Genomic DNA, 23,035 nt, shown 5'->3' on the forward strand with positions numbered 1-23,035 from the left:
AAATACATAAAATATTAGGGGAAAAAAAAGATTTCTGGTGAATTCTGATTTGTATCACCATTACACAGATTTGGTTAAACCACGTGGGCAATGTCACCAAATAGGTGCAGCCCTGGTTGCAATACATGAACCAAGACCACTTGGGTGACAGGAAAAGTATATGCATTTATTTGTATCAGTCAGATTGCAACAAGGTTGTGCTGGATGGTCTGTCTGTACAAGGTCAGGGGAGGGGAGGTTTCATATTCTGGAGGTGCCTTTGGTGGCAAAGGGCATAACCAAATAGTCTAGGACCAGCCTTACCTATGCGAGTTTCCTATTTCTGTAGCATGTGGACAGGATGACAAACCCAGATGGGGTCAGGTTGCCAGCTGAAGCTTAACCCATATAAACTAGGTGATGGTTTTGCTAGGCTGCAATGCAGACTAGGGGACAAAGAGAATGCCAATCATCCCTCCCTCCCTGCACCTCCTGGCATCTGAGGTGCCATTGGGCCTCCCCAACTGTGGAAGCTATGTGTCCATTCCAGTAGCTATCACTTCACCTTCTCTCTAGTCTTTCCCCACACATGCCCTGACCTTTTATCTGGAGGGGCCAGGTGTGAATGGGACAAAATGTCCAGAGACCCATTATATCTCCCACCTTGGCCTCTGTGGACCAGCACAGGGGGACTTGGGAAGCAGTGTACTCAACCAAGTGGTCATTACCCTTATGACCTAGGATCATGTAAATCTATCAGGAGAATCCACTAAACCAGAGTGAAGTTTGAATCCCCTAGACCCCCTCTGCCATGCCGACAACTAGAGGCTGGACCAGCTTGGCTGATACTTTGAGGGAGAAACGGAAGCTCTATGCCTAGGAATAGTTAGAATCCTAAATTTTCAGAAAGGCCTATATAAGCCATCCCTTTGTCCCAATCGTTACCTAAGAAATGGCTGAGAGATGATTCTTGTCTGGAGACAACTGTGTTCAGTGGCCACACTGTCCCCCTGAGGTGTGTGGGCCAAAAGCAGATGAGGAAGGTAATCAGAAGCTTTTGAGTTAATTTTTGAGGCAGCCATTCCAGTGCCTGATAATATGGAATGCCTGCAGATGGTAGGGAGCATGGCATGGCCATCGAGGGCCATGACTATTCGCTCATGGTTGGGTGATTTTTACAACAAAGGGTACACCATTGTCAGACTATAGATGGTGCGAAAAGCCAAAACTTGACATGGCTTAGTTACAAGGGCCACAGTGGTGTGGCCAGTCTCCTGATCAGACTGGAATAGGGACACTCTAATCTGAAAATGTACCCACGGCAGTGAGACACCAATGATAGTCCAGAGAGGGGCTCAAGGGTCTGAGGTGTTCAATCATCTAGGAACAGGAAGAGCAATGGCCGGAGCAATGTGGCCTCTCTAAAAAGTTAGAGAGGCAAACAGTCTAATTTTTGGGAGGCATCACAAGTTTGGTGCCTTTTGCATCAGAAGCATGCAGTTCTTTACTTTGCACCCTGTATGTGGGATGGTGGATGTGTTGCCGCGTCTGATGTAACAATGGACCTAGGCAGTGGTGGCAGTTGTATGGCCAGTGCGGGCTGGGTCGGCAGCCTCATTCCAGTAGGTCAAACCAGAGAAGGGTCCTTACCATGGGCATCCCCATGAATGAGCCAGGGTGTCTGACTGGCAGATAGATTTGTTTCCACAGTTTGCAGCTCCCAAGACAAATGTCTTTGATCTGCCAGTCTTGCCGACAGGATAGCTAGGCCATTGACAACAACATAAAAGGCAGTAAAAATGTACCACGTTTCATCAGGGGGAAGTATCGGCCAGGGCTCTCGGCACTGCCTTGAGTTCTGCACGTTGAGTAGAATCAACACAGATGCCTTGACTCTGCCTTGCAGGTGCTGAGGTTGAGTGTGGACATGATCAGCAGTCAGCATAGCCAAACCACCAGCGAGCCAGGCAGGCACTTGGGAGGCCCTCTGTGAGTTGAGGGCCCCATAGAGCCAGCAGTCTTGCTTCAGGTGATGGAGTGAGGAAGGGAGTTCTCCCCAAAGGGATCGCCACCACCCTCTCACGTACAATTCAGATTGTGTTAGGGATAGGCCAGCTGTGCTCTTGAATAAAGCATTTCCATTGGACTGTTAAGGCCTTTTTGCTCTTCTTTTGATAGCCACCAAATCCAAGTTGACTTATCTCAGAATGGGGGACGTCAGGTTGAAAGTAACAGGACCTGTATGGGTCACTAACGAGGTAGTGGGCTCATTGCTGTTTTTAAAGCGATGTACTTCATGACTGTGTCCGGCTGGTGGCGCTGTCGTGCTGGAAAATGGCCTCTGCATTATTGCAGCCCTAGAGGCTCTTTCTCCCGTCCACCTTTGTCCTCTTGGAAACCTATTGTTTGTTCCAGGCCATTCTGAGAGCTCAGGAATCACTTGTGGATCTGCAGCAGGCTCCGAATGGGCAAATGCGCTGACACTTCGGGGCACTCCCAGCACAAGCCGGAACAAGTACCAATAGCAATTATATTTTCAGCGGTGGCAGCCCTAATGCAGAACATTCCATCAGCCCAAAGGGCCTAGATATAGGACTGCTTTAATTTCCCTACTGCAAACGTTGCTCAGATCCCAGCAGTTGAAATTGGGTGACTTTTTTTGTTTTTTTTACCTTATGGGAAAACAGACCAAGGAGTTTAGTGTGTGCCAATCGGGAGCTGTGGCAACAGCTGCAGGAGATAGGCGATCATGCTATTCCAAGGTGGAGGGTGGGATTGGGGTGGGGGTTGGGGAGTTGGGAAGATTGGGGGATGCTGGGGGTGGGTGCTGGAGGGGGTTGCTGGGGAGAGAAGGAGAGCAGAGAGTGCTGAAGGCTGGGGGAGGCTAGCCCATGGGGCAGTACCGAGGGCAGCTGGTAGGCTTTTATTTTCTCTTGGCTTCTGGTTTTAGAGTTGACATACCACTGCCTCGACCCTCGTGTACCTCTAGTGTCAGTCCAGGGAGCATCTCAGCCCAGGGTCATTTTGCCCCTGTTCCACACTGCATTCTTTGGTGCCTTCAACCACCCCTGCTGCATTGATCCACAGGACGTGGTAAGGAGGTGACATGAGCGCTTGGGTCATATAGAGCTACAAATGTCTGAGGCTGTCACCTCCATGAAGTTCCCAGCACACTCCATTTTTTCATTAAAGCAGCTGAGGGGAGACAGGAATCAGAAGATAGGGCTTGGGGTGCACAGAGGGACAGAGCAGCCCTGTGCCAGTAAGCCAAGTTTTTTGTCACTTTGGGTTTGAATGGCCACCTTTGGGGCTCACCCAAATACGTCTGTAATGCTTTGGGTTCATCTAAAGTTCTATTTCAAACATACTGGCTGATACCATTTATTTCAGCTTTTGGAGTCCTTTGATTCAGCAGACACATCAATATTATTGCTCCACTGTCATAACATCCCTTCCACCTCCTGCATGGAGGAGAGTAAGTGGGAACCAAAGCGCCGTTCTAGGGTCTTGTTTCAATCCTATGTCTCACTGCTTCATCTCATTAACAGGTAGGCCACTGTGAAACCCTTACTGAACTGCCCTCACCCTGCTGCCCACCATTTGGAGGAGAGGATTCACTAACATATGGCAGGGAGTCTCTTTATAACCCCTCACCTGGTCCACAGGGTCTTTCCTCTTCCAGAAAGCCATGTCTCTGTTAGCATCCCATCCTTATGCCAAAACCATCAGGGTCTGGCATTTGAATTTATCCTGCTGATAAGTGATTAATTGGCCTCCTGCTGTTTCATGGATGCTGGCCAAGATGAGACTCCTGGCCAGAGACTAAGGACTTTATCACTCATGGCACAGCAAGCAGCATAAGCATAATGTTTACATTGCCTCCCTTTCCCCCCAAGTCCCACAGGGACAATGTGGGGGGCCTCAGTGGATGCTGTGCATGCAATAGGTTTGTGTTACATCTGAGAACATTGAGCTTGGAGAATGCACTTCTTTTATAGAAGGAAAGAAGCAAGTTTGCTCTTTGTCCTGGAGGGAGATATTTCTACATTCCTCAAAGTTGCTCTGCAAACACAAGCCTGAGAAATGGCAGGAAGAGCAGTTAGGACCTTGCATTCTTGGTCCTGAAAGAATGTGCAGGGACACTCCAAGCTCTCCCGATAGCTCCAACCCCTGTGTCCACTTCCAGGCCATGCCTGTCTCTTCTTAAAAATTTATTATTATTTTTAAAAATATTTTATTTATTTATTTATTCATGAGAGACACACACAGAGAGGCACAGACATAGGCAGAGGGACAAACAGGCGTCATGCAGGGAGCCCGATATGGGACTCGATTTCAGGACTCCAGGATCATGCCCTGAGCCAAAGGCAGATGCTCAACCGCTGAGCCACCCGGGGGTCCCTTAAATTTATTAAAAAAAAAAAATTATTTATTTGAGAGACAGAAAAAGAGAGAGAGAACACAAGGAAGGGGAAAGGGTAGAGGGAGAAGCAGATTTCCCTCTGAACAGGGAGCCGGACATGGGGCTTGATCCCAGGACCCCAGGATCACAATTTGAACCAAAGGCAGATGCTTGAGCAGCCTCGGTGACTCAGCAGTTTAGCGCCACCTTGAGTCCAGGGCGTGATCCCAGAGACCCTGGACCGAGTCCCATGTCGGGCTCCCTGCATGGAGCCTGCTTCTCCCTCTGCCTGTGTCTCTGCCTCTCTCTCTCTGTGTCTCTCATGGATAAATAAATAAAATCTTAAAAAAAAAAACAAAAAACAAAGGCAGATACTTAACTGATCAAGCCACCCAGGTGTCCCTCTTTTTTATTTTTTAAAAAAGATTTATTTACTTATTTGAGAGAGAGCAAGAGTGAGCATGCACACGCATGTGCAGGGAGGAGGCGCATGAGGAGAGGGACAGAGAGAACCCCATGCAGACTCCCTGTAGAGCATGCAGCCTGACTTAGGCTTGATCCCACCACCCTGAGATCATGACCCAATCCAAAATCAAGAGTCGGATGCTTACCTGACTGAGCTACTCAGGCACCCCATCTGTCTCTTTTTTAAAAGCCCTGCTTCTCAGTCCCAATGCTCAGCCTGGATGATGGAAGCAAAGCAAGAAAAAGAGAAATCCAAGCTCTTTTAGGATCACAGATGCAAAAGACTTAAATAGAGGTTAGCAGAGCAAATAGAGTGGTATCCTTAAAAAATAATATATCATGATCAAGCCTGCTTTTCTAGCATACAAAGATACCCCAGCATTAAAAAGCTCATCAATATGTATTAACAGACTCAAGGATAAATTTCATTATTTCAATTAGCAGATCCCTATGGGGCAAAAGTCGACAAAAATAACAACATTCTAGCCTTCATTGAACTTACATTTAAGCAAGAGACAGACAAACGAATGAACAAATACATAATATGACATTTAGTAGTGATTGGGATAGTTGAGAAACTAAAGCTGAAGGGGGTGATAGAGATCAACAATTTCACATGAGGGATCCCTGGGTGGCACAGCGGTTTAGTGCCTGCCTTTGGCCCAGGGCGCGATCCTGGAGACCCGGGATCGAATCCCACGTCGGGCTCCCCGGTGCATGGAGCCTGCTTCTCCCTCTGCCTATGTCTCTGCCTCTCTCTCTCTCTGTGTGACTATCATAAAAAAAAAAAACAAAAAACAAAAAGAAAAAAAAAAAAACCAATTTCACATGGTTTAGTCTAATATGTAAGTGCAAATTTAGCATTTGAAAGAAGTAGAATTTCTTATCTGGCAGAAAAGAACGTAAATGACACTGTGGCAATTAGCTAACATTTTTTGAAAAAATAAAGTTAGATATTTATCTTTCATCTTTTACAAAACTACATTACAGATAAATTAATGACCTAGACCATATAACCCACAAAACCATAACAGCATTAGCAGAAATACTGGAGAATATATCACCTCGAGACACCTGGCAGCGGCATGGACACGACTCTTTCTGTGGTGATCTGGTGTGGGGACCCTTCAGCAACAAAATGGTTCAGCAAGCAGAAAACATGAATTTTCCTGCTGAAGAAGAGAAAATCTTTCAATTCTGGTCCAAATTTAATTGTTTTCAAAAATGCTTAAAGCAATCAAAACAAAGGCCAAAATTTACATTTTATTATAGGCCTCCTTTTGCAAATGGACTGCCTCACTATGGACATATACTTGCAGGGACAATTTTTTAAAGATTTTATTTATTTATTTATTTATTTATTTATTTATTTATTTATTTATTTGAGACACAGAGAGACAGAGACATAGGCAGAGGGAGAAGCAGGCTCTCTGCAGGGAGCCTGATGCAGGACTTGATCCCAGGACCCCGCGATCACGACGTGAGCTAAAAGCAGATGCTCAACCACTGAGCCACTCAGGCATCCCTTGCAAGGACAATTAAAGATATAGTTACCAGGTATGCTCATCAGAGTGGGTTTCATGTTGACAGAAGGTGTGGATGGAGTTGTCTTGGCTTACATGTGGAACATGAAGTTGATAAGACACTGGGAATCAGAGGACCAGAGGATGTAGCCAAAATGGGGATTATAGAGCATGAAAATCAGTGCCAAGCAATTTGTGATGAGATATTCTACTGAGTGGAAGTCCACTGTAACAAGACTCAGCTGATGGACTTACCTTTGCAATGACCGTAACACTCTGTATCCACAATTCATGGTATCTGTTTAGTGGGTCTTCAAACAACTCTACAATAAAGGTCTTGTGGATAGAAGTGTGAAAGCTGTGCCTTTCTCTACTGCACGCAACACTCTACTTTCCAGATTTGAATCTCACCAGAAATACAAGGAAATACAAGATCCTTTAATATTTGTAACTTTTCCTTTGGAGGAAGATTAGAATATATCTTTGGTTGCTTAGACAACCATTCCCTGGATGTTACCTAGTAACTTTGTCCTGTGCATTAATCCAGATATGCAGTATACGAAGATTAAAGGTATTTTCAGAGGAAAATTACTCATTTTAATGGAAGCCAGATTATGAGCCCTCCATAAGCTGGAGAGTGACTATGAGATCCTTGAAAGATTTCCTGGTATCTATATCAAAGGGCAAGAAGCAGAGGCCCCTGTTTGACTATTTTGTGCAGTGTAAGGAGAACGGTGCTTTTACTGTGCTTGCTGATGGTCGCATGCAGGAGGAGGAGGGCCATGGAGTGGTACAGGCTCCTCACTTTTTGGTGCTGATGACTATCAGGTCTGTATGGACTTCAATATCATCCAGTGGATGCTTCAGGTTGTTACACAGCAGAAGTGACAGATTTCACAGGACAGTATGTGAAGGATGCTGACAAAAACATCATCAGGACCTTGAAAGAAGAAGGCCAACTTGTTGCCAGCGCCCTTCCTCACAGCTACCCTTTCTGCTGGAAGCCAGACACTCCCCTCATTTACAAAGCAGTGCCTAGCTGGTTCTTGTGGGTGGAGCACATGGTAGAGTGGCTGCTGAGGAACAATAGCCAGCGTTACTGGGTCCCAGGGTTTGTATGAGAAAAGTGTTTAGGAAATTGGCAAAAGGATGTATGTGACTGGGTGATTTCCAGAAACATACTGGGGCATTCCTATCCCACAGTGGGTCAGTGATGACTTCAAGGGGGCAGTATGCCTTGGGTCAATGGCAGAACTTGAAAAACTGTTGGGAGCAAAGATCTCTGATCTCCAGATAGAGAGCATTGACCATCTGACCATCCCTTCCTGCTGTGAAAAGTGTTGTGCTGCATCTCTGAAGTGTTTGACTGTTGCTTCAAGAGTGGTGGCATGCCCTATGCTCAAGTTCATTATGCATTTTAAAACAAGAGGAAGTTTGAGGATGCATTTCCTGCAGACTTCATTGCTGAAGGCATTGACCGAACTAGAGGATGGTTTTATACTCTGGTGGTGCTGGCCACTGGTCTCTTTGGACAGCTGCCTTTTAAGAATATGATTGTGAACAGGCTTATCCTGGCAAGTGATAGCCAAAAAATGAGCAAACGAAATAAGAATTATCTGGATCCACTTCCAATCACCCATGAATATGGTGCTGATGCCTTCAGATTACATCTGATTAACACCCCTGTGGTGAGAGCAGAAAAAAACCTCTGCTTTAAGGAGGAGGGTGCCTGTGATGTCTTGAAGGATGTGCTGCTCCAATAGGCACAATGCCTATTGCTTCTTCATCCAGAATGTCCTAAAGCTGCAGAAGAAGGAAGAAATGGACTTCTTTTAAGATTTTATTTATTGGGCTGCCCTGGTGGCGCAGCGGTTTAGCGCCGCCTGCAGCCCAGGGTGTGATCCTGGGGACCCTGGATGGAGTCCCATATCAGGCTCCCTACATGGACCCTGCTTCTCCCTCTGCCTCTCTCTCTCTCTGTGTGCCTCTATGAATAAATAAATAAAATCTTTAAAACAAACAAAAAAAAGATTTTATTTATTTATGCATGAGAAACACAGAGAGTGAGGCAGAGACATACACAGAGGGAGAAATAGGCTCCCCACAGGTGCTTGATCCCAGGACCCCAGGAGCATGACCTGAGCCAAAGGCAGATGCTCAACCACTGAGCCACCCAAAGAAATGGAATTTTTTCACAACAAGAATATGGTTAAAGAAAGTGCCAACATCACAGACCTGTGGGTCCTGTGCTTTGTATAGTCGCTTGTCGGGTTCTTTGAGATGAAATGGCAGCTTATAGGCTCTATACTGTAGTGCTTTGCCTGATCAAGTTCATGGATGTCTTGACCAACTGGTATGTCAGGATGAACCACAGAAGACTAAAGGATGCAAAAGGGGTGGAGGACTGTGTTATGGCCCTGGAGACCTTGTGTAGTGTCCTGTTCCCCATGCAGACTTATGGCCCCCTATATACTTTTTCTTACTGAATTGATGTACCAGAATCTAAAAATGCTGATTGACCCTACTTCTGTCCAGGACATGGACACACTCAGCATCCACTATCTCATACTGCCCAATGTTTGAGAGGAGCTGATTGACAAGAAAATGGAGGGTGCAGTGTCTTGGATATGGTCTGTGATTGAATGTGGATGAGTCATTTGAGACCCCAAAACCATTCTGATAAAATATCCTTTGAAAGAAATGTGGTTTGGAGAAGTGTATCACTGAATGTTTGAAAAGTCATTATCTGCAGACGAAATACGCATACGACTTTCACCTAAGGGCAGATCCTGATCCCATGGTCCTGGGGAAGCCTCTGAAGGGAACCTTTTTAAAAATATATATATATTTATTTATTCATGAGACAGAGAGAGAGAGAGAGAGAGAGGCAGAGGGAGAAGCAGGCCCCATGCAGGAAGCCCGATGTGGGACCCGATCCCGAGACTCAAGGATCATGCCCTGGGCTGAAGGTAGGCACCCAACTGCTGAGCCACTGAGGCGTCCCTGAAGGGAACCTTGATGGGTCCATCAAGTAGCTGAGGGATAAGGAGCTGGAGTGCTTCCAAGAGAAGGGGGACCACTGTTGCAGAAGGCATGAACTGCATGAAGAGGACATTCATCTCATGTACATCTTTGACCAGGCAAAGGAGGAATGATGCAGTTTGAAGGACACTCAGATGCTCAGGCTTTGGTTCTCTTAGATGGATAAAGGAGTAGCTCATATCCAGAAACTTCATGAAAAGTGCAGTCTGGCTGTAACAGATGAAATAATAGTTTATTAGGAAGCAAAGTCTGAAGAGAAGTATCAATGTTATTGAAAGCCGCATGGAGTTCATACCATAAAGTCTCCCTTGAATCCATATCTAGTTCCAACATCAGATAAAGTCCTTATTCAAGAAAAAACAGTTGGAGTGCCTGAGTGGCTCAGTCAGTGAGCATCCCACTCTTGATTTTGGCTCAGGTCATGATCTCAGGGTCGTGGGATCAAGCACCTCTTTGGGCTCCAGGCTAAGGGCGGAGTCTGCTCACCCCTCTCCCTCTGCTCCTCCCCCGGCTTGCATTTTTTCTTTTTCTCACAAACAAACAAACAAACAAACAAACAAAATCTTAAGCAAGCAAACAAACAAGTTAAAGGGGTCTGATCTGGAAATTACTCAATAGAGGATCATCTCTTTTTGGCCCTGCTTGTGCATATGTCAACCTTAACATCTGTATAAATGGCAGCAAACAGGTGGAGGATGGCTTCCAGAAAACCCAAAAGGCAATAGTAGTAGATTGCACCTTTTAAAGATGAAGTGTTATTACTAGTTTTTTTTTTTTTTTTTTTTGCTGTCTTCTGCGGTGAAACAGAAATGTGAAATCAAACCAACTTATTGAGTCTCACTGGAAAAACAGGGTGGCAGCAGGGTCTTCCTGCAATGTGTGGACAGCCCAGGCACTGTTCTCTGCCAGTACATCAACCTACAGCTCCCAAACCGGCCTGGAACAGTGGGCACTCTCCTACTGGAAACCCCCCTGGAGCAGAGTGGACTCGCCCACCAAGGTCTTCTGTATGAAGCAGCCAAGGTATTTGGCCTTTGGAGAAACTAAAGCTGAATGAGACTCTCAGATGAAATTATGACGAAATCCCCATGAAGACTGTGAACATGAAGACTGTGTATGTTTCTGGGACACCTGGGTGGCTCAGTGGTTAAGCATCTGCCTTTGGCTCAGGGCAAGATCCTGGGGTCCTGGGATCGAGTCCTGTTTTGGGCTCCCTGCAGTGAACTTGCTTCTCCCTCTGCCTGTGTCTCTGTCTCTCTGTGTGTGTCTCTCATGAATAAATAAGATCTTAAAAAAAAAGATTGTATATATTTCTGTATTCCTGACACTAGCAGACTTCTAACATTTATAATCAACGTGATTCAGGCAGCCTTATGCTGGCACATACCTGTCCTCTACACACACACTGAAGACTATATAGTCCCTTCAGGTACATGTATAATGTGCTGCTTTGGTCTAAAATTGAAATGGGGTTGATTCATCAAGCGACTTGGAACCTCACAGTAATATTCACACTTAACCCTAAATACCTACCCAGTCATGGGGGAAAGCTATAATGTTTTCGCAGCATTACAGGGTTGATGTTTATACTTGAATTCTTCAAGTGTAGAAGGCAGAAGTGATTTAAGTGGCATAGTGTGTGCATATACATTCTGTGGCCTTTTAAAACTTATCTGAGGGATCCCTGGGTGGCGCAGCGGTTTGGCGCCTGCCTTTGGCCCAGGGCGCGATCCTGGAGACCCAGGATCGAATCCCACATCGAGCTCCCGGTGCATGGAGCCTGCTTCTCCCTCTGCCTATGTCTCTGCCTCTCTCTCTCACTGTGTGCCTATCATAAATAAAAAATAAAAATTAAAAAAAAACTTATTTGAGACCTCTTGAAGGAAGGGGCAGTGTTAAATATTTATTTTTTTAAGATTTTAGTCTTAAGTAATCTCTACACCCGGTGTGGGGCTTGAACTCACAACCCTGAGATCAAGAGTCACATGCTCTACTGACTGAGCTAGTCGGGGGCCCTGAGATATTTCTGCTACCTGGATTTTCTTTTTTTTTTTTTTTTCTTTTTTTCTTTATTTATGATAGTCACACAGAGAGAGAGAGAGAGAGGCAGAGACATAGGCAGAAGGAGAAGCAGGCTCCATGCACCGGGAGCCCGACGTGGGATTCGATCCCGGGTCTCCAGGATCGCGCCCTGGGCCAAAGGCAGGCGCCAAACCGCTGCGCCACCCAGGGATCCCTACCTGGATTTTCTTGATGGAATATTTTAAGTTTCAGTAAACCAGAACAATAAACTTTCAGATAAAAAAAATTGGAGAATATCCTTATTATCTTTAGAGGAGGCCTTCTGAAACAAAAGCCAGAGCTTCGAAGACAAAGGCCGACATGTTTCTGTATCACACAGGATATAAGCAGAAATGCTCTGTGACATTTCAGTAAGTGTCATAAATGGGCTGGGGGCCTCTGCTCTTCTCTTTCTTGCTGGTTGGAATACAGACATGATGGCTAAAGCTGAAATAACAGTCTTAGATCTTGAGTGAACTTGGGAATGGAGGCCTTACAAGGAAGGGCAACCACATAAGGCATCTGAGCCTCTGACACTACAGGGGGCTGACCCTGCCCTGAACCAACTATCACAGAAATTTTATGTGAGCCAGAAATAAACCCATTCCTTATTTGGGCTGTGGTTATGTTGTGCATTGTTCCCTGCACCTGAATCTAATCCTAACAGAGACACCTGTTCAGGCCCAGGTGAAGGGTCATGATTAATGTAAGCCACTGGTTCTCAACTCTGGTCAACTTTTAGAATCATCCAGGGAGCTTTTGAAGAACATAAGTATCTGGGCCCCATCCTAGACTGTTACATCAAAGCTCTGGCAGTGGGGTCCAAACACAGGTGTTTTTCTTTTTTAAAAAAGATTTTATCTATTTGAGAAAGAGAGATAGCAGAGAGAGAGAGAGAGCATGGGTTAGGAGGAGGGGCAGAGGAGAGGGAGAAGCAGACTCCCTACTGAGCAAGGAGCCTGATGTGGCTTGATCTCAGGACCCCAAGATCATGACCTCAGCTGAAGGCAGATGCTTTACCAAGTGAGCCACCCAGGTGCCCCAAAACACAGGTGTTTTTTTAGAAGCTCCCAGGTGAGTCTGAAATGCAGCCAGGTGTGAATTAGTTTAAGCCAATCAGGAAAACTCTCTTCTCTTTCCTAGTCTCCTTTGCAGTAGGAGTGGTCACAGACCTAGTTTTGGCCTGTGATACCTAAGTGGAAATCTGCCGAGAGTGTTCCTGGGAAAACTTATATACCTGGTAAGAAGGAACAGATATGGGCAGCCCTGGTGGCTCAGCAGTTTAGCGCTGCCTTCAACCCAGGGCCTGATCCTGGAGACCCGGGATCGAGTTCCAGTCAGGCTCCCTGCATGGAGCCTGCTTCTCCCTCTGCCTGTGTCTCTGCCCCACCCCCCCGTGTCTCTCATGAATAAATAAATAAAATCTTTTTTTTTTTAAATAAATAAAATCTTAAAAAAAAAAGAAGGAACAGATATGGCTGGGACTATTCTTTTTCCTCCTTTCCAGCGGAATGCAGAAGTGATGTCTAGAGCTGCAGCAGCCATATGGTGATGATGAGGCACCAAAGATGAGGATGTCAGACAACACACTAAGGCTGGCAGGGTGGAAAGTAGAGATCTGGGATCTCAGGGGGAGTCACCAAACAGTTAAGCCAACCCCACTAATTTCTTATCTTCAGAAAAATCCTAGACCCTAATTTGTTTAATGAGTTTTCTGTTCATTGTGCCAGAACATATTCATAACTGAAACATATGCATGAATACAGGTGCTTTGGGGCACTTTGTAATGTGCATCATGTGTACAAAGAAAATCAGATGTACACAGCAATATTACAGGTAATGGTCCAAACTAGAAACCACCTAAATATCCATCAACTTGAGAAAGGCTCATTAAATTTAGTAAATTCTCATGATGGAATACTTATGCAGCAAAACGAAACTAGTCTGCTCCTTTTCTAAAACATGGTATCGTAGATTTCTAGTATTGAGTGAAAAAGTAAATTATAGGACAGTAAGTATATAGAGCATAAAACAATTTCTTTTAAAGTGCACACCCCGGGGATCCCTGGGTGGCTCAGCGGTTTAGAGCTTGCCTTCGGCCCAGGGTGTGATCCTGGAGACCCGGGATCGAGTCCCACGTCGGGCTCCCTGCATGGAGCCTGCTTCTCCTCTGCCTGTGTCTCGGCCTCTCTCTCTCTCTAGGTCTATAATGAATAAATAAATAAAAATCTTAAAGAAATAAAGTGCACACCCCTACACTAAAAACAATACTATATATTCTGTGTGTAGTGGGTGGTGTATGTGCATAGGAAAAAGGTTTTGAGGGAGATGACTAGCTGCCTCTGGAGATGGGGCAAATAAATTGGGGGCTGTGGCTAGGGTACTAAGAAACTTTAGACTTCCCTATGATTTATAATCTATTTTTAAAATATTTTATTTATTTATTCATGAGAGACACACAGAGAGAGTCAGAGACATAGGCAGAGGATAGAAGCAGGCTCCAGGGAGCCTGATGCAGGATTCAATCCCAGGACCCCGGAATCACGACCTGAGCCAAAGGCAGACGCTCAACAATAGAGCCACCTAGATGCCCTGTAATATTTTTTTTTAAAAAGGAATGTAATCATTTACTCATTACTAATATACTAATTATAAATATCCAAGCAAAATCTTATATTAAAACTAACAGAAAAAAGCAGCTCCACTTTTTGGTGCCTCTTTCCAGTCACTGACATTTCTTATTCTCTGATGTCTCTGGCCTCCTGGTCTCTCCTGTTCATCAAGAGGTGATCCTGGCACCTGGATCCTTGCCTTTCCCCCACGACACAATCATGGATGCCTCCCATGGGGATACAGATGACCCAGCCAATATTGAGGGTCTGAATTCTCTTCTGTGGGGGTCTTCTTGAGTCTCTTTGGTACCCATTCCCACAGCTCCATCTGGGACTTCACTGCCACCAGCATCTGCTCCACTTCCAAAACTGCTGGTGGAGGCACCCTCCTTGCCTTCCAGCTCACTGCTCAGTGACTCCCATGAGCACTGGTCTTGGAATATTTTGGGCTCTTTGGTCCTTTTTTCATCTGCCTATCTATCAGATCTCTTCTGTCTTTACTTCCCTCTGGGTTCCATTTTGTCACCAGTCTCTGTTGTACTTCTCTCTGGCAAAAATAATATTTTTGGATGAACCCAAGAGTTAGCTTTCTCCATGACACCACACATAGTTGTGCCATACCATGATAAATTCACATCACCATCCCAATAGGGTCATTGGTATTGCTTATAAATTCCCCTTTAGTTCTCTCAGCCCTGAGACTTATACCAATTTTACCCACTACTCTTCACTGTACATCGTCTCCTCAACCATGCCTGCTCTCCTCATGGTGTCCCAGAGAACTATGTTCATTCTCACCTCCGCAGGGTAGCAGCTGCCTTGTTCAGAGCCTCGGCTAGCTGGTGCATCCATTCCCCACCAGTTTCAGGTGTTAGTTGTTAACTGCTCACAGATACCTCCTTCTCTGTTGGGTTGCTTTGGACAAATGGAGCCTCCAAGAGCCAGAGAGATGCCAGAAAGGTTAGGCTGTGCGGGGCCTAAGTGAAATGTGGAATGAAATGTAATTTCTATTAGTGACAAAGTCAAAGGTACTACTGCTAACACTACAATTTCATTCTACTTTCACAATGAAAGGAAATGCTAAATTTCAGTTGGAGGTTAGTAAGAACAAAGATGTGATTTTTGCATTTTCCCCATCCAAGTTCATGATACTGATTTGTATTCATGCATACCTGTGGGCTCTGTGGACCCAAGGTTAGGCCCCCTGTACTAGCGGATGTAGGCCTTGGAAACTGACATTGAATTAATTCAGCCTCACACTATATGCTCTGTAACAGCTATGCAGACTATTTAACAGCTAAAGAGTTCCTCCCCTGTGCAAAAGACACTGTTGGAACTTTTCAAGGGTTCTGACTAAACTTCCCCATTCTCAGGCAGTATCAGTGAGAGATGTCTTCCAGGATACTTGGAAGGCCAGGAAAGCTCACCAAGCTCATAGGGAAGATACAATGGCTTTCAGACAATAATAGTCTCATCTTCTCAGCTTGAGTCAATTGGTTAACCCTTCATCAGTCCTTTTCACCATGTGGACAGCCATGTGGTGTCATATCAGTTAGCAGATATTGTTTGAATGTCAGACTGGGCTTAATTAAGGGTAGAATGTCTTACATATTGATTGGATGTCATGCTGTGCAGAATTTAAAGATGAAAATAATGTTGTAGTTATCCTTAAGAAAACTAATATTTCCTGGGATGAAAATTAGATTATCACCAGATTGGATCAAGACAGCACATCTCTCTTCTTTCCCACCTTGAATTTCCTAAAATAATAGAAAATACAGATTTTTAAAAAGATTTTATTTATTTATTCATGAGAGGCATAGAGAGAGAGAAAGGCAGAGACACAGGCAGAGGGAGAAGCAGGCTCCATGCAGGGAGCCCGACACGGGACTTGATCCCAGGTCTCCAGGATCCCGCCCTACGCCGAAGGCGGCGCTAAACCGCTGGGCCACCAGGGCTGCCCCAAAATATAGATTTTAAAAATTTTTTTTATTTATTTATGATAGTCACACACACACACACACACAGAGAGAGAGAGAGAGAGAGAGGCAGAGACATAGGCAGAGGGAGAAGCAGGCTCCATGCACTGGGAGCCCGACGTGGGATTCGATCCTGGGTCTCCAGGATTGCGCCCTGGGCCAAAGGCAGGTGCCAAACCGCTGCGCCACCCAGGGATGCCAAAAATATAGATTTTTAAAAGAGTAAATCTCTCACTTTTTTTTTTTTTTAAATCTTAAAGAGTGATATTTGGAGGAGAAAAATAGTGGTGGATGGCAATAGCAGTGTGGAAGTTGGGACTAGGGAGTGTACGGGAACAAGATGGTGATGATCTCTAGGTTTTGTATGTTTGTTTTTAAGTAGACTCCACACCCAGCATGGAGTGCAACATGAGGCTTGAACTCATGACCCTGAGATCAAATCACCTGAGCTGAGATCAAGAGTTGGTCGCTCAACTGACTGAGCCACCCAGGTGCCCCTCATGCTCTCTAGTTTTGATTTGTTTCATGGAATAAATGAATGGAGCTTGAGGAGCAGATTATATTAATACATTAATAAATTACACATTAATTTATTAAATACATTAATAAATTATATTAACTATATTTATAGCAGCCTTATATTTACACACTACTTTTAATTTTTTCAAGACTCTTACACATTATCTAATCTTTAGATCTATAAATCTTTTCATCCCACTGCTGTAGAGAATGTTCTGTCTAAAGGAATGCAGAGAAGGAGGCATAAAGCCTGTATTTTGTCCCTAAGATTAGAATGACTACATTCCCTCCCTTGGGCTGCCAGAATGCCTGGCACCTTTTTCAGATGGATGAGGTATATAAGTGACAGAGAACCTAACTAGTGCTTGACTTTCAGTGCGTATCATCTGGAGATGCCTGTTAAAAATGTATCTTCTGGGGCCCTAATCTTGAGATTCAGATTCTGCAAGTCTGGGGTAGAATTCTTAAGACTGCATTTTTAGCAAGTGCCCCTGGTCCACTTGGATAGGTGATCCAAACCACACACTTCTAGAATACTGGCTTAGGAAAATCCTTCTGTGCCATTTTGTTTTTAGGCAGGTCACCTGGAAACAGCATGTGAATGGTATTTTTTTTTTTAAGATTTTATTTATTTATTCGTGAGAGACAGAGAGAGGCAGAGACACAGGCAGAGGGAGAAGCAGGCTCCATGCAGGCAGCCGGATGTGGGACTTGATCCCGGGTCTCCAGGATCACACCCTGGGCCAAGGCAGGCGCCAAACCACTGAGCCACCCAGGGATCCCCAATGAATGGTATTTTAAAAATTAGTCTGGGGGCACCTGGCTGGCTCAGTAGAGCATTTGACTCTTGATCTCAGGGTTGTGAGTTCAAGTCCAGTACTGGGTGTAGAGATTGCTTAAAAATAAAATCTTAAAGAAAAAAAAGTTTAAAATTCCCCTTTGGTCACATTGACACGCTTGAAATAATTTTTGTCTCTAATAGTCCTGCCCAGGGTAGTTGAAGCCTGGGACACACTGTTAGGGAAACAACTGTCAGAAGAAAGAACAAGACCACATAGGAAGAGACAAGGAGGAAATCTGATGAACAGTCTCTGGGCAGGCTGGAGCTCGCGAGGAGGCCAGACACACACGTTCCCCATGGAAGTTCGTGTTCGTGTTCGTGTTCTCTTTTAGTGCCTGATGTACGAATGTTCAACGAGTACTGGTTAAAAGAGTCACAAAGACGTGACACAAAAATATTAAGAAAAGACAGATCCCTCAGGATTGTTTCTCAACCCGTTAAACTCAAGACACTCGCATGAAATCTCATTTTCTCCTTTAGTGCTAGTTTCAACATAAATTAGATGTGGAGACTGAAAGCAAAGCAACACACAAAGTGGCCGCGTGTCCCATGAGGCTCCAGGGCAAGGGACACGCAGAAGACCAGGAGAGAGCAGGACACACAGGAAAGCACCGCGGCCGTCGGTCGGAGGAAAACAGAGCAGCCCGCGGCCCCACGCCCTTGTACTCCGCGGACCGGAAGTCGCGGGGCCGGGCCACGCCCGCTTCCGGCACCGTTTCCCACGTGACTTCCTGCAGCGAACATGGCGGCTCTCAGTGGTGTCCGCTGGCTGACCCGAGTGAGGCCCGGGGTCAGGTCGGGCCGGGGGCGGGCGGGGGAGCGGCGGGTTTGTACCGGGTTCATGCAGTATTCGGGGTCCGGGACCCCCACGCCCGACCTCATAGCGTGTGCGTCTGTGTCGCAGGCGCTGGTCGCTGCCCCGAACCCCGGGGCATGGAGGAACCTGGGTACCTCGGCCGTGGCTCACGCCGCCTCGCGGAGCCAGGTAAGGGCAAGTTGGTCATCGGTCTACCCGCGCCCCTGTCCCCTCATTCCCTCTCCCCGGGAACCTCTGCTCCCGCCCCAGCTCTAGCTGTGATGGCTCCTCCGCTTGCAGGCTGAGGACATGAGGGTGGAGGGCGCCTTTCCCGTGACTATGTTGCCTGGAGACGGTGTGGGGCCTGAACTGATGCACGCTGTCAAGGAGGTGTTCAAGGTGAGTGTGGCCTGGGGGAGTCAGCCAGCAGGGACCGTGAGGTGGGTTGGAAAGGACTTGCTCGATCGTGACCCAGAGGTTTTTGGGTCGTGTCCTTGAAGGCTGCCTCTGTGCCGGTGGAGTTCCAGGAGCATCACCTGAGCGAGGTGCAGAATATGGCATCTGAGGAGAAGCTGGAGCAGGTGTTGAGCTCTATGAAGGAGAACAAGGTGGCCATCATCGGTATGTGTGCCCCCTTGCTCCTCCACCCATGTGCCGTTTAAAATCACATGAGCAAATGTTTTTTAAGCTTCTTTGGGCACATACTAGCACATTAAGTCCTCTAAGCTCATCACTATTTTGTAGTTATTTGTTTCTTATTTCTGGGAATGCAGGAGTTGAGAGATCGTTAGTTGTCCTTGTAGGAAGGCTTCAAGGGGGTACATCATGGGTCATCAAATCTTGTTAATTCTGTTTCTAGAATAGTGCTTCTAGCTGCCTCTTCTGTCTTCCCCTCTGCTTGTCTGCTTTAATCTCGTTAGGTTTTTTTTTTTTTTTTGGTCTCTAGTTTTGCCTCTACAATCCATCTTCTTCATCTCTTCTTTTGGAAAGGCCAACATGAGTTTGTCAGGCCCAGCCTTAGCGTAGGAAAGTAAATTCTTCGTAAGCTGGCTCTCAGGTCTTCTGCCTTTATTTCCTTAACATTTGTTCTGTGCTTTGGTCACATGGGGCTGTTAATTTCCAAATACAGGACTATCTTAACTTTCGTCATTACTTCTGCCCAGAATGTTCTTCCTTTGATGCTACCTGTTAGAATGGTTCTCACTTACGGTTTTATAGTTTCCTAGGGCTGCTGTACAAATTACCTCAAAGCTAGTGGCCTACAATAACAGTTCTGCTCTCACAGTTCTGAAGGCCAGAATCCCAAAATTAAGGTGTTGGAAGGGCTTCCTCTGAAGGTTTAGGAGAGAAGCCTTCAGGTACTGGTGACTTTTGGTGTTCCTTGGTGTTTCTTGACATGTAGATGCATCCTTACAATCTTTGGCTCAGTCTTCATATGGCTTTACCCCCTCTATGTCTGTGTATCTGTTTCTTTTCCTGCAGGAGGACTTATCATTGGATTTAGGGCCCACCCTAATTCAATGATTTCAACATCCTTAATTATGTCTACAAACACTATTTCCCAAATAAGGTCACATTTACAGGTTCTGCAGGCTAGAACCTGGACATAACGTTTTGAGGTCACTATTCAACCTACTGTACTCACTTAACCCGAGGTTTGGCTGAAGTGCCAGCTATTTTATTACATTTCTTGATATTACCAGAAGAATTTTTACTGTGGGTTCCTGTGCATGATGTTAATACCTCTCCCATGGTGTTTATCATGTGTTTCATATTATTTGTCTTCCTTGATCTACTGTTTGGCTCTTGACAACAGGAATTGTGTATTGTGTTTTTTTGGTTGATATTTCCAGTGACTGACATGTGGTAATAAGTTTTGGTTGAAAAAATGTCAAGTAGGTAGACATGCAAACATAAAGAAAGGTATAGATCTCTTGGCATTATTTCTCAGCCTATTAAACTTAGGCTCTTTGATAACATGAAAAAATTTTCTGCCCTCCTTTTAGATCATTTTGAAGTTTCAACATAAATATGGTGACTAAAAATAAAGCATTGGGAAAAAAAAAGCATTGGACAAGATGTTTCTGGTTTTAACTACATTATTCTTTGCCTCCAGAAGCATTTAAGAGTCACAGTTTTGGGAATGGGAGATGAGAGTCTGGGTTGCATCATGTCCCTAGGATTGGACACTGATCTGGATTCCCTTGGGCTTGGCTTGTGCCTGACCCCTTCCCCTTTGTTTACACAGGAAAGATCCATACCCCGATGGAGTATAAGGGGGAGCTAGCCTCCTACGATATGCGGCTGAGGTAGGTGTTGGGGGCTACGGGGCAGAGGAGTCCTGGAGCACCAGGCATGGTACTAATGGCTCTGCCCCACCCTCAGGCGTAAGTTGGACTTGTTTGCCAACGTAGTCCACGTGAAATCACTTCCTGGGTACAAGACTCGACACAACAATCTAGATCTAGTGATCATTCGAGAGCAAACAGAAGGGGAATACAGCTCATTGGAACACGAGGTGAGGCCATAGAAATTGGGGAAGCCAGGTGTGAAGGTGGGAGAGCGGCATAGCTCCTTCTCTTCTTTCCAGCGTCACCTGGCTGCTTCTCTCTTCTTACCCAGAGTGCGAGGGGTGTGATTGAATGCTTGAAGATTGTCACTCGAACCAAATCTCAGCGGATTGCAAAATTTGCCTTTGACTATGCCACTAAGAAGGGGCGGGGCAAGGTCACGGCTGTCCACAAGGCCAACATCATGTGAGGGACATGGCTTTGCATGGGGTAGGTTCCTGGGAAGGTAGCCCCTTGCACTCTTGTGACTGAAGCTGTTCCCTTTGGCCCATGGACAGGAAACTTGGAGATGGGTTGTTCCTGCAATGCTGTGAGGAAGTTGCTGAACTGTACCCCAAAATCAAGTTTGAGACAATGATCATAGACAACTGCTGCATGCAGGTAATGTCCTCCCCATGTCTCTGCTCTCAAGGTACCAGGGATAGGCAGGGAGCAGAACTTATTTCTCTTCTCCATGCCCACATTTTGCCCCCTAGCTGGTGCAGAATCCTTACCAGTTTGATGTGTTGGTGATGCCCAATCTCTATGGGAACATTATTGACAATCTGGCTGCTGGCTTGGTTGGGGGAGCTGGTGTGGTCCCTGGTGAGAGCTACAGTGCAGAATATGCCGTCTTTGAGACGGTGAGTGAAGTCCCCTCTTCCCCCAGCCCTTTGCGTGCCTATCTTCTGACTTGAAGTTCCTTGATAGCTACTTCCCAAGGCGTCCTCTTCCCCCATGCCTCTTTCCAGTGTCCCTGGCCTGATCCCTCTTCCTTAATGCCCTTCCCTGACCTTAGCCATGCAGAACGTCTGCCCCCAGTGACTCTGGTCGGTCCTCTTTCCACAGGGCGCCCGACACCCATTTGCCCAGGCGGTGGGCAGGAACATAGCCAACCCCACAGCCATGCTACTATCAGCTTCCAACATGCTGCGGCATCTCAAGTAGGTCATGGTGGACTGGGGCAGGAGGCTGGGTGTTTTAAGGGGGAGTACAGACAAGGAAATTGGGGATGATGTGGGGAGAATCTCAGTTTCTTCCTGTCCACATTGACAGTCTCGAGTATCACTCCAACATGATTGCAGATGCAGTGAAGAAGGTGATCAAAGTTGGCAAGGTGAGTTAGACTGTGGTGGGTTCCAGGGTCTTGGCACTCCTCTTTGGGGAACCTGAATTGGGGCCTCCTTTCCCGCCAGGTCCCCAGAACATCTGCTCTCTGATCTTCCCCTATGGCTCTCAGGGCTGTTCTTCACCTCCCTTCTCCTGGCTGTTTCATCCTCTGGGTCTCCTTTGCCTCTTGGTTACCGTCTGCTATTCCCTTTCCTGCTCCATCCATTGGCTCTTTTATGGCCATCTTAATGCAGCGCTTGCAGCTCTCTGCCTGGGGAGAGAGCATTGGGGATGGAGGAGCAGAGGGAGATAGCAAGCAGGCAGGATGAGGCACAGGTGTCCCCTTCTCCACACTTGGAAGCCCATCCTCTGGCTTCCTTTCCTCCCACCTGGTCTGATTTCCTTTAAGGCATCCTCATCCTGTCTGATGTGCATTTCCCATCTCACTTCATGCTCAGCCTCCCTCCCATCCTGCCCAGGCTGCAGCATAGCTCTGAGAGTGGCTCTGGCCCTCAGCTGGGAGTGGATGGGTCCATGCTCTTCCAAACCTGGCCACCTCCTTGCAACTCTGCTGCATTGCATCTTCTTCCTGGCCTTGCCATCCTTTCTTGGATTCCATTTCCATCACATTGCCCTATCCCCCCTTCATGGGCTCTCTTCTCTTCTTCCCCACGGCTGTTGCCGGTGGTGGCTGTAGGTGCGGACTCGAGACATGGGCGGCTACAGCACCACAACCGACTTCATCAAGTCTGTCATCGGCCACCTGCACCCCCATGGGGGCTAGACCCCTTTATTCCCTCCAACCTCACAAGGACCATACTACCTACACCTCCCTTCAGTACAGTGGACCAGAGAAGAGTTCTTAAATAAATCTTTAGACCATAATCTGGGCAGAGCCTAGGTTGTCCTGGGGCTGGCTTCCTTAGGGAACTGTGTTATTGGAAGGGGGTGGGTGGGGGGTAGGTTAGGGATGGGGCCTAGGCCACAGGGATGATGACAATTCTCCCCTACAGGTTCGAACTTCTGACATGGGTGGCTATGCCACCTGCCAAGACTTCACTGAGGCGGTCATTGGTGCTCTGCCTCACCCATAGGTCCACCCATACCCATGTAAGGTGTTCAATAAAACATGGACTCCTAAAAAAAAAAACAAAACA

At 46.2% G+C, this 23,035-nt stretch overlaps 1 protein-coding gene and 2 pseudogenes across 4 annotated transcripts; all 3 read left to right on the forward strand.

Moving 5' to 3' along the window:
- Positions 1-6,401: 6,401 nt before the first annotated feature.
- LOC125752096 (isoleucine--tRNA ligase, cytoplasmic-like) lies at positions 6,402-8,132 on the forward strand (annotated as a pseudogene).
- A 522-nt stretch (positions 8,133-8,654) lies between these two features.
- Positions 8,655-14,500, forward strand: LOC112673374 (isoleucine--tRNA ligase, cytoplasmic-like; annotated as a pseudogene).
- A 3,526-nt stretch (positions 14,501-18,026) lies between these two features.
- IDH3B (isocitrate dehydrogenase (NAD(+)) 3 non-catalytic subunit beta) lies at positions 18,027-23,033 on the forward strand. Of its 4 annotated transcripts, none has more exons than XM_025469518.3 (12): positions 18,027-18,201; positions 18,328-18,408; positions 18,520-18,618; positions 18,720-18,840; positions 20,468-20,528; positions 20,605-20,737; positions 20,842-20,975; positions 21,068-21,170; positions 21,266-21,412; positions 21,618-21,712; positions 21,825-21,885; positions 22,892-23,033. In XM_025469518.3, exons 1-12 carry the CDS (start codon positions 18,166-18,168, stop codon positions 22,970-22,972), a joined length of 1,152 nt encoding a protein of 383 aa, XP_025325303.1. In that variant the 5' UTR covers positions 18,027-18,165; the 3' UTR covers positions 22,973-23,033. The 4 variants fall into 4 exon arrangements, with proteins under 4 accessions (XP_025325303.1, XP_025325302.1, XP_025325301.1 ...); XM_025469517.3 differs by having other exon boundaries at positions 18,112-18,201; positions 22,576-23,033; XM_025469516.3 differs by having other exon boundaries at positions 18,140-18,213.
- The last annotated feature ends 2 nt before the right edge of the window (positions 23,034-23,035 follow it).

The sequence above is a fragment of the Canis lupus genome, chromosome 24 (assembly GCF_003254725.2).
Source record: "Canis lupus dingo isolate Sandy chromosome 24, ASM325472v2, whole genome shotgun sequence".
In the NCBI taxonomy this organism is placed as follows: Eukaryota; Metazoa; Chordata; class Mammalia; order Carnivora; family Canidae; genus Canis; species Canis lupus.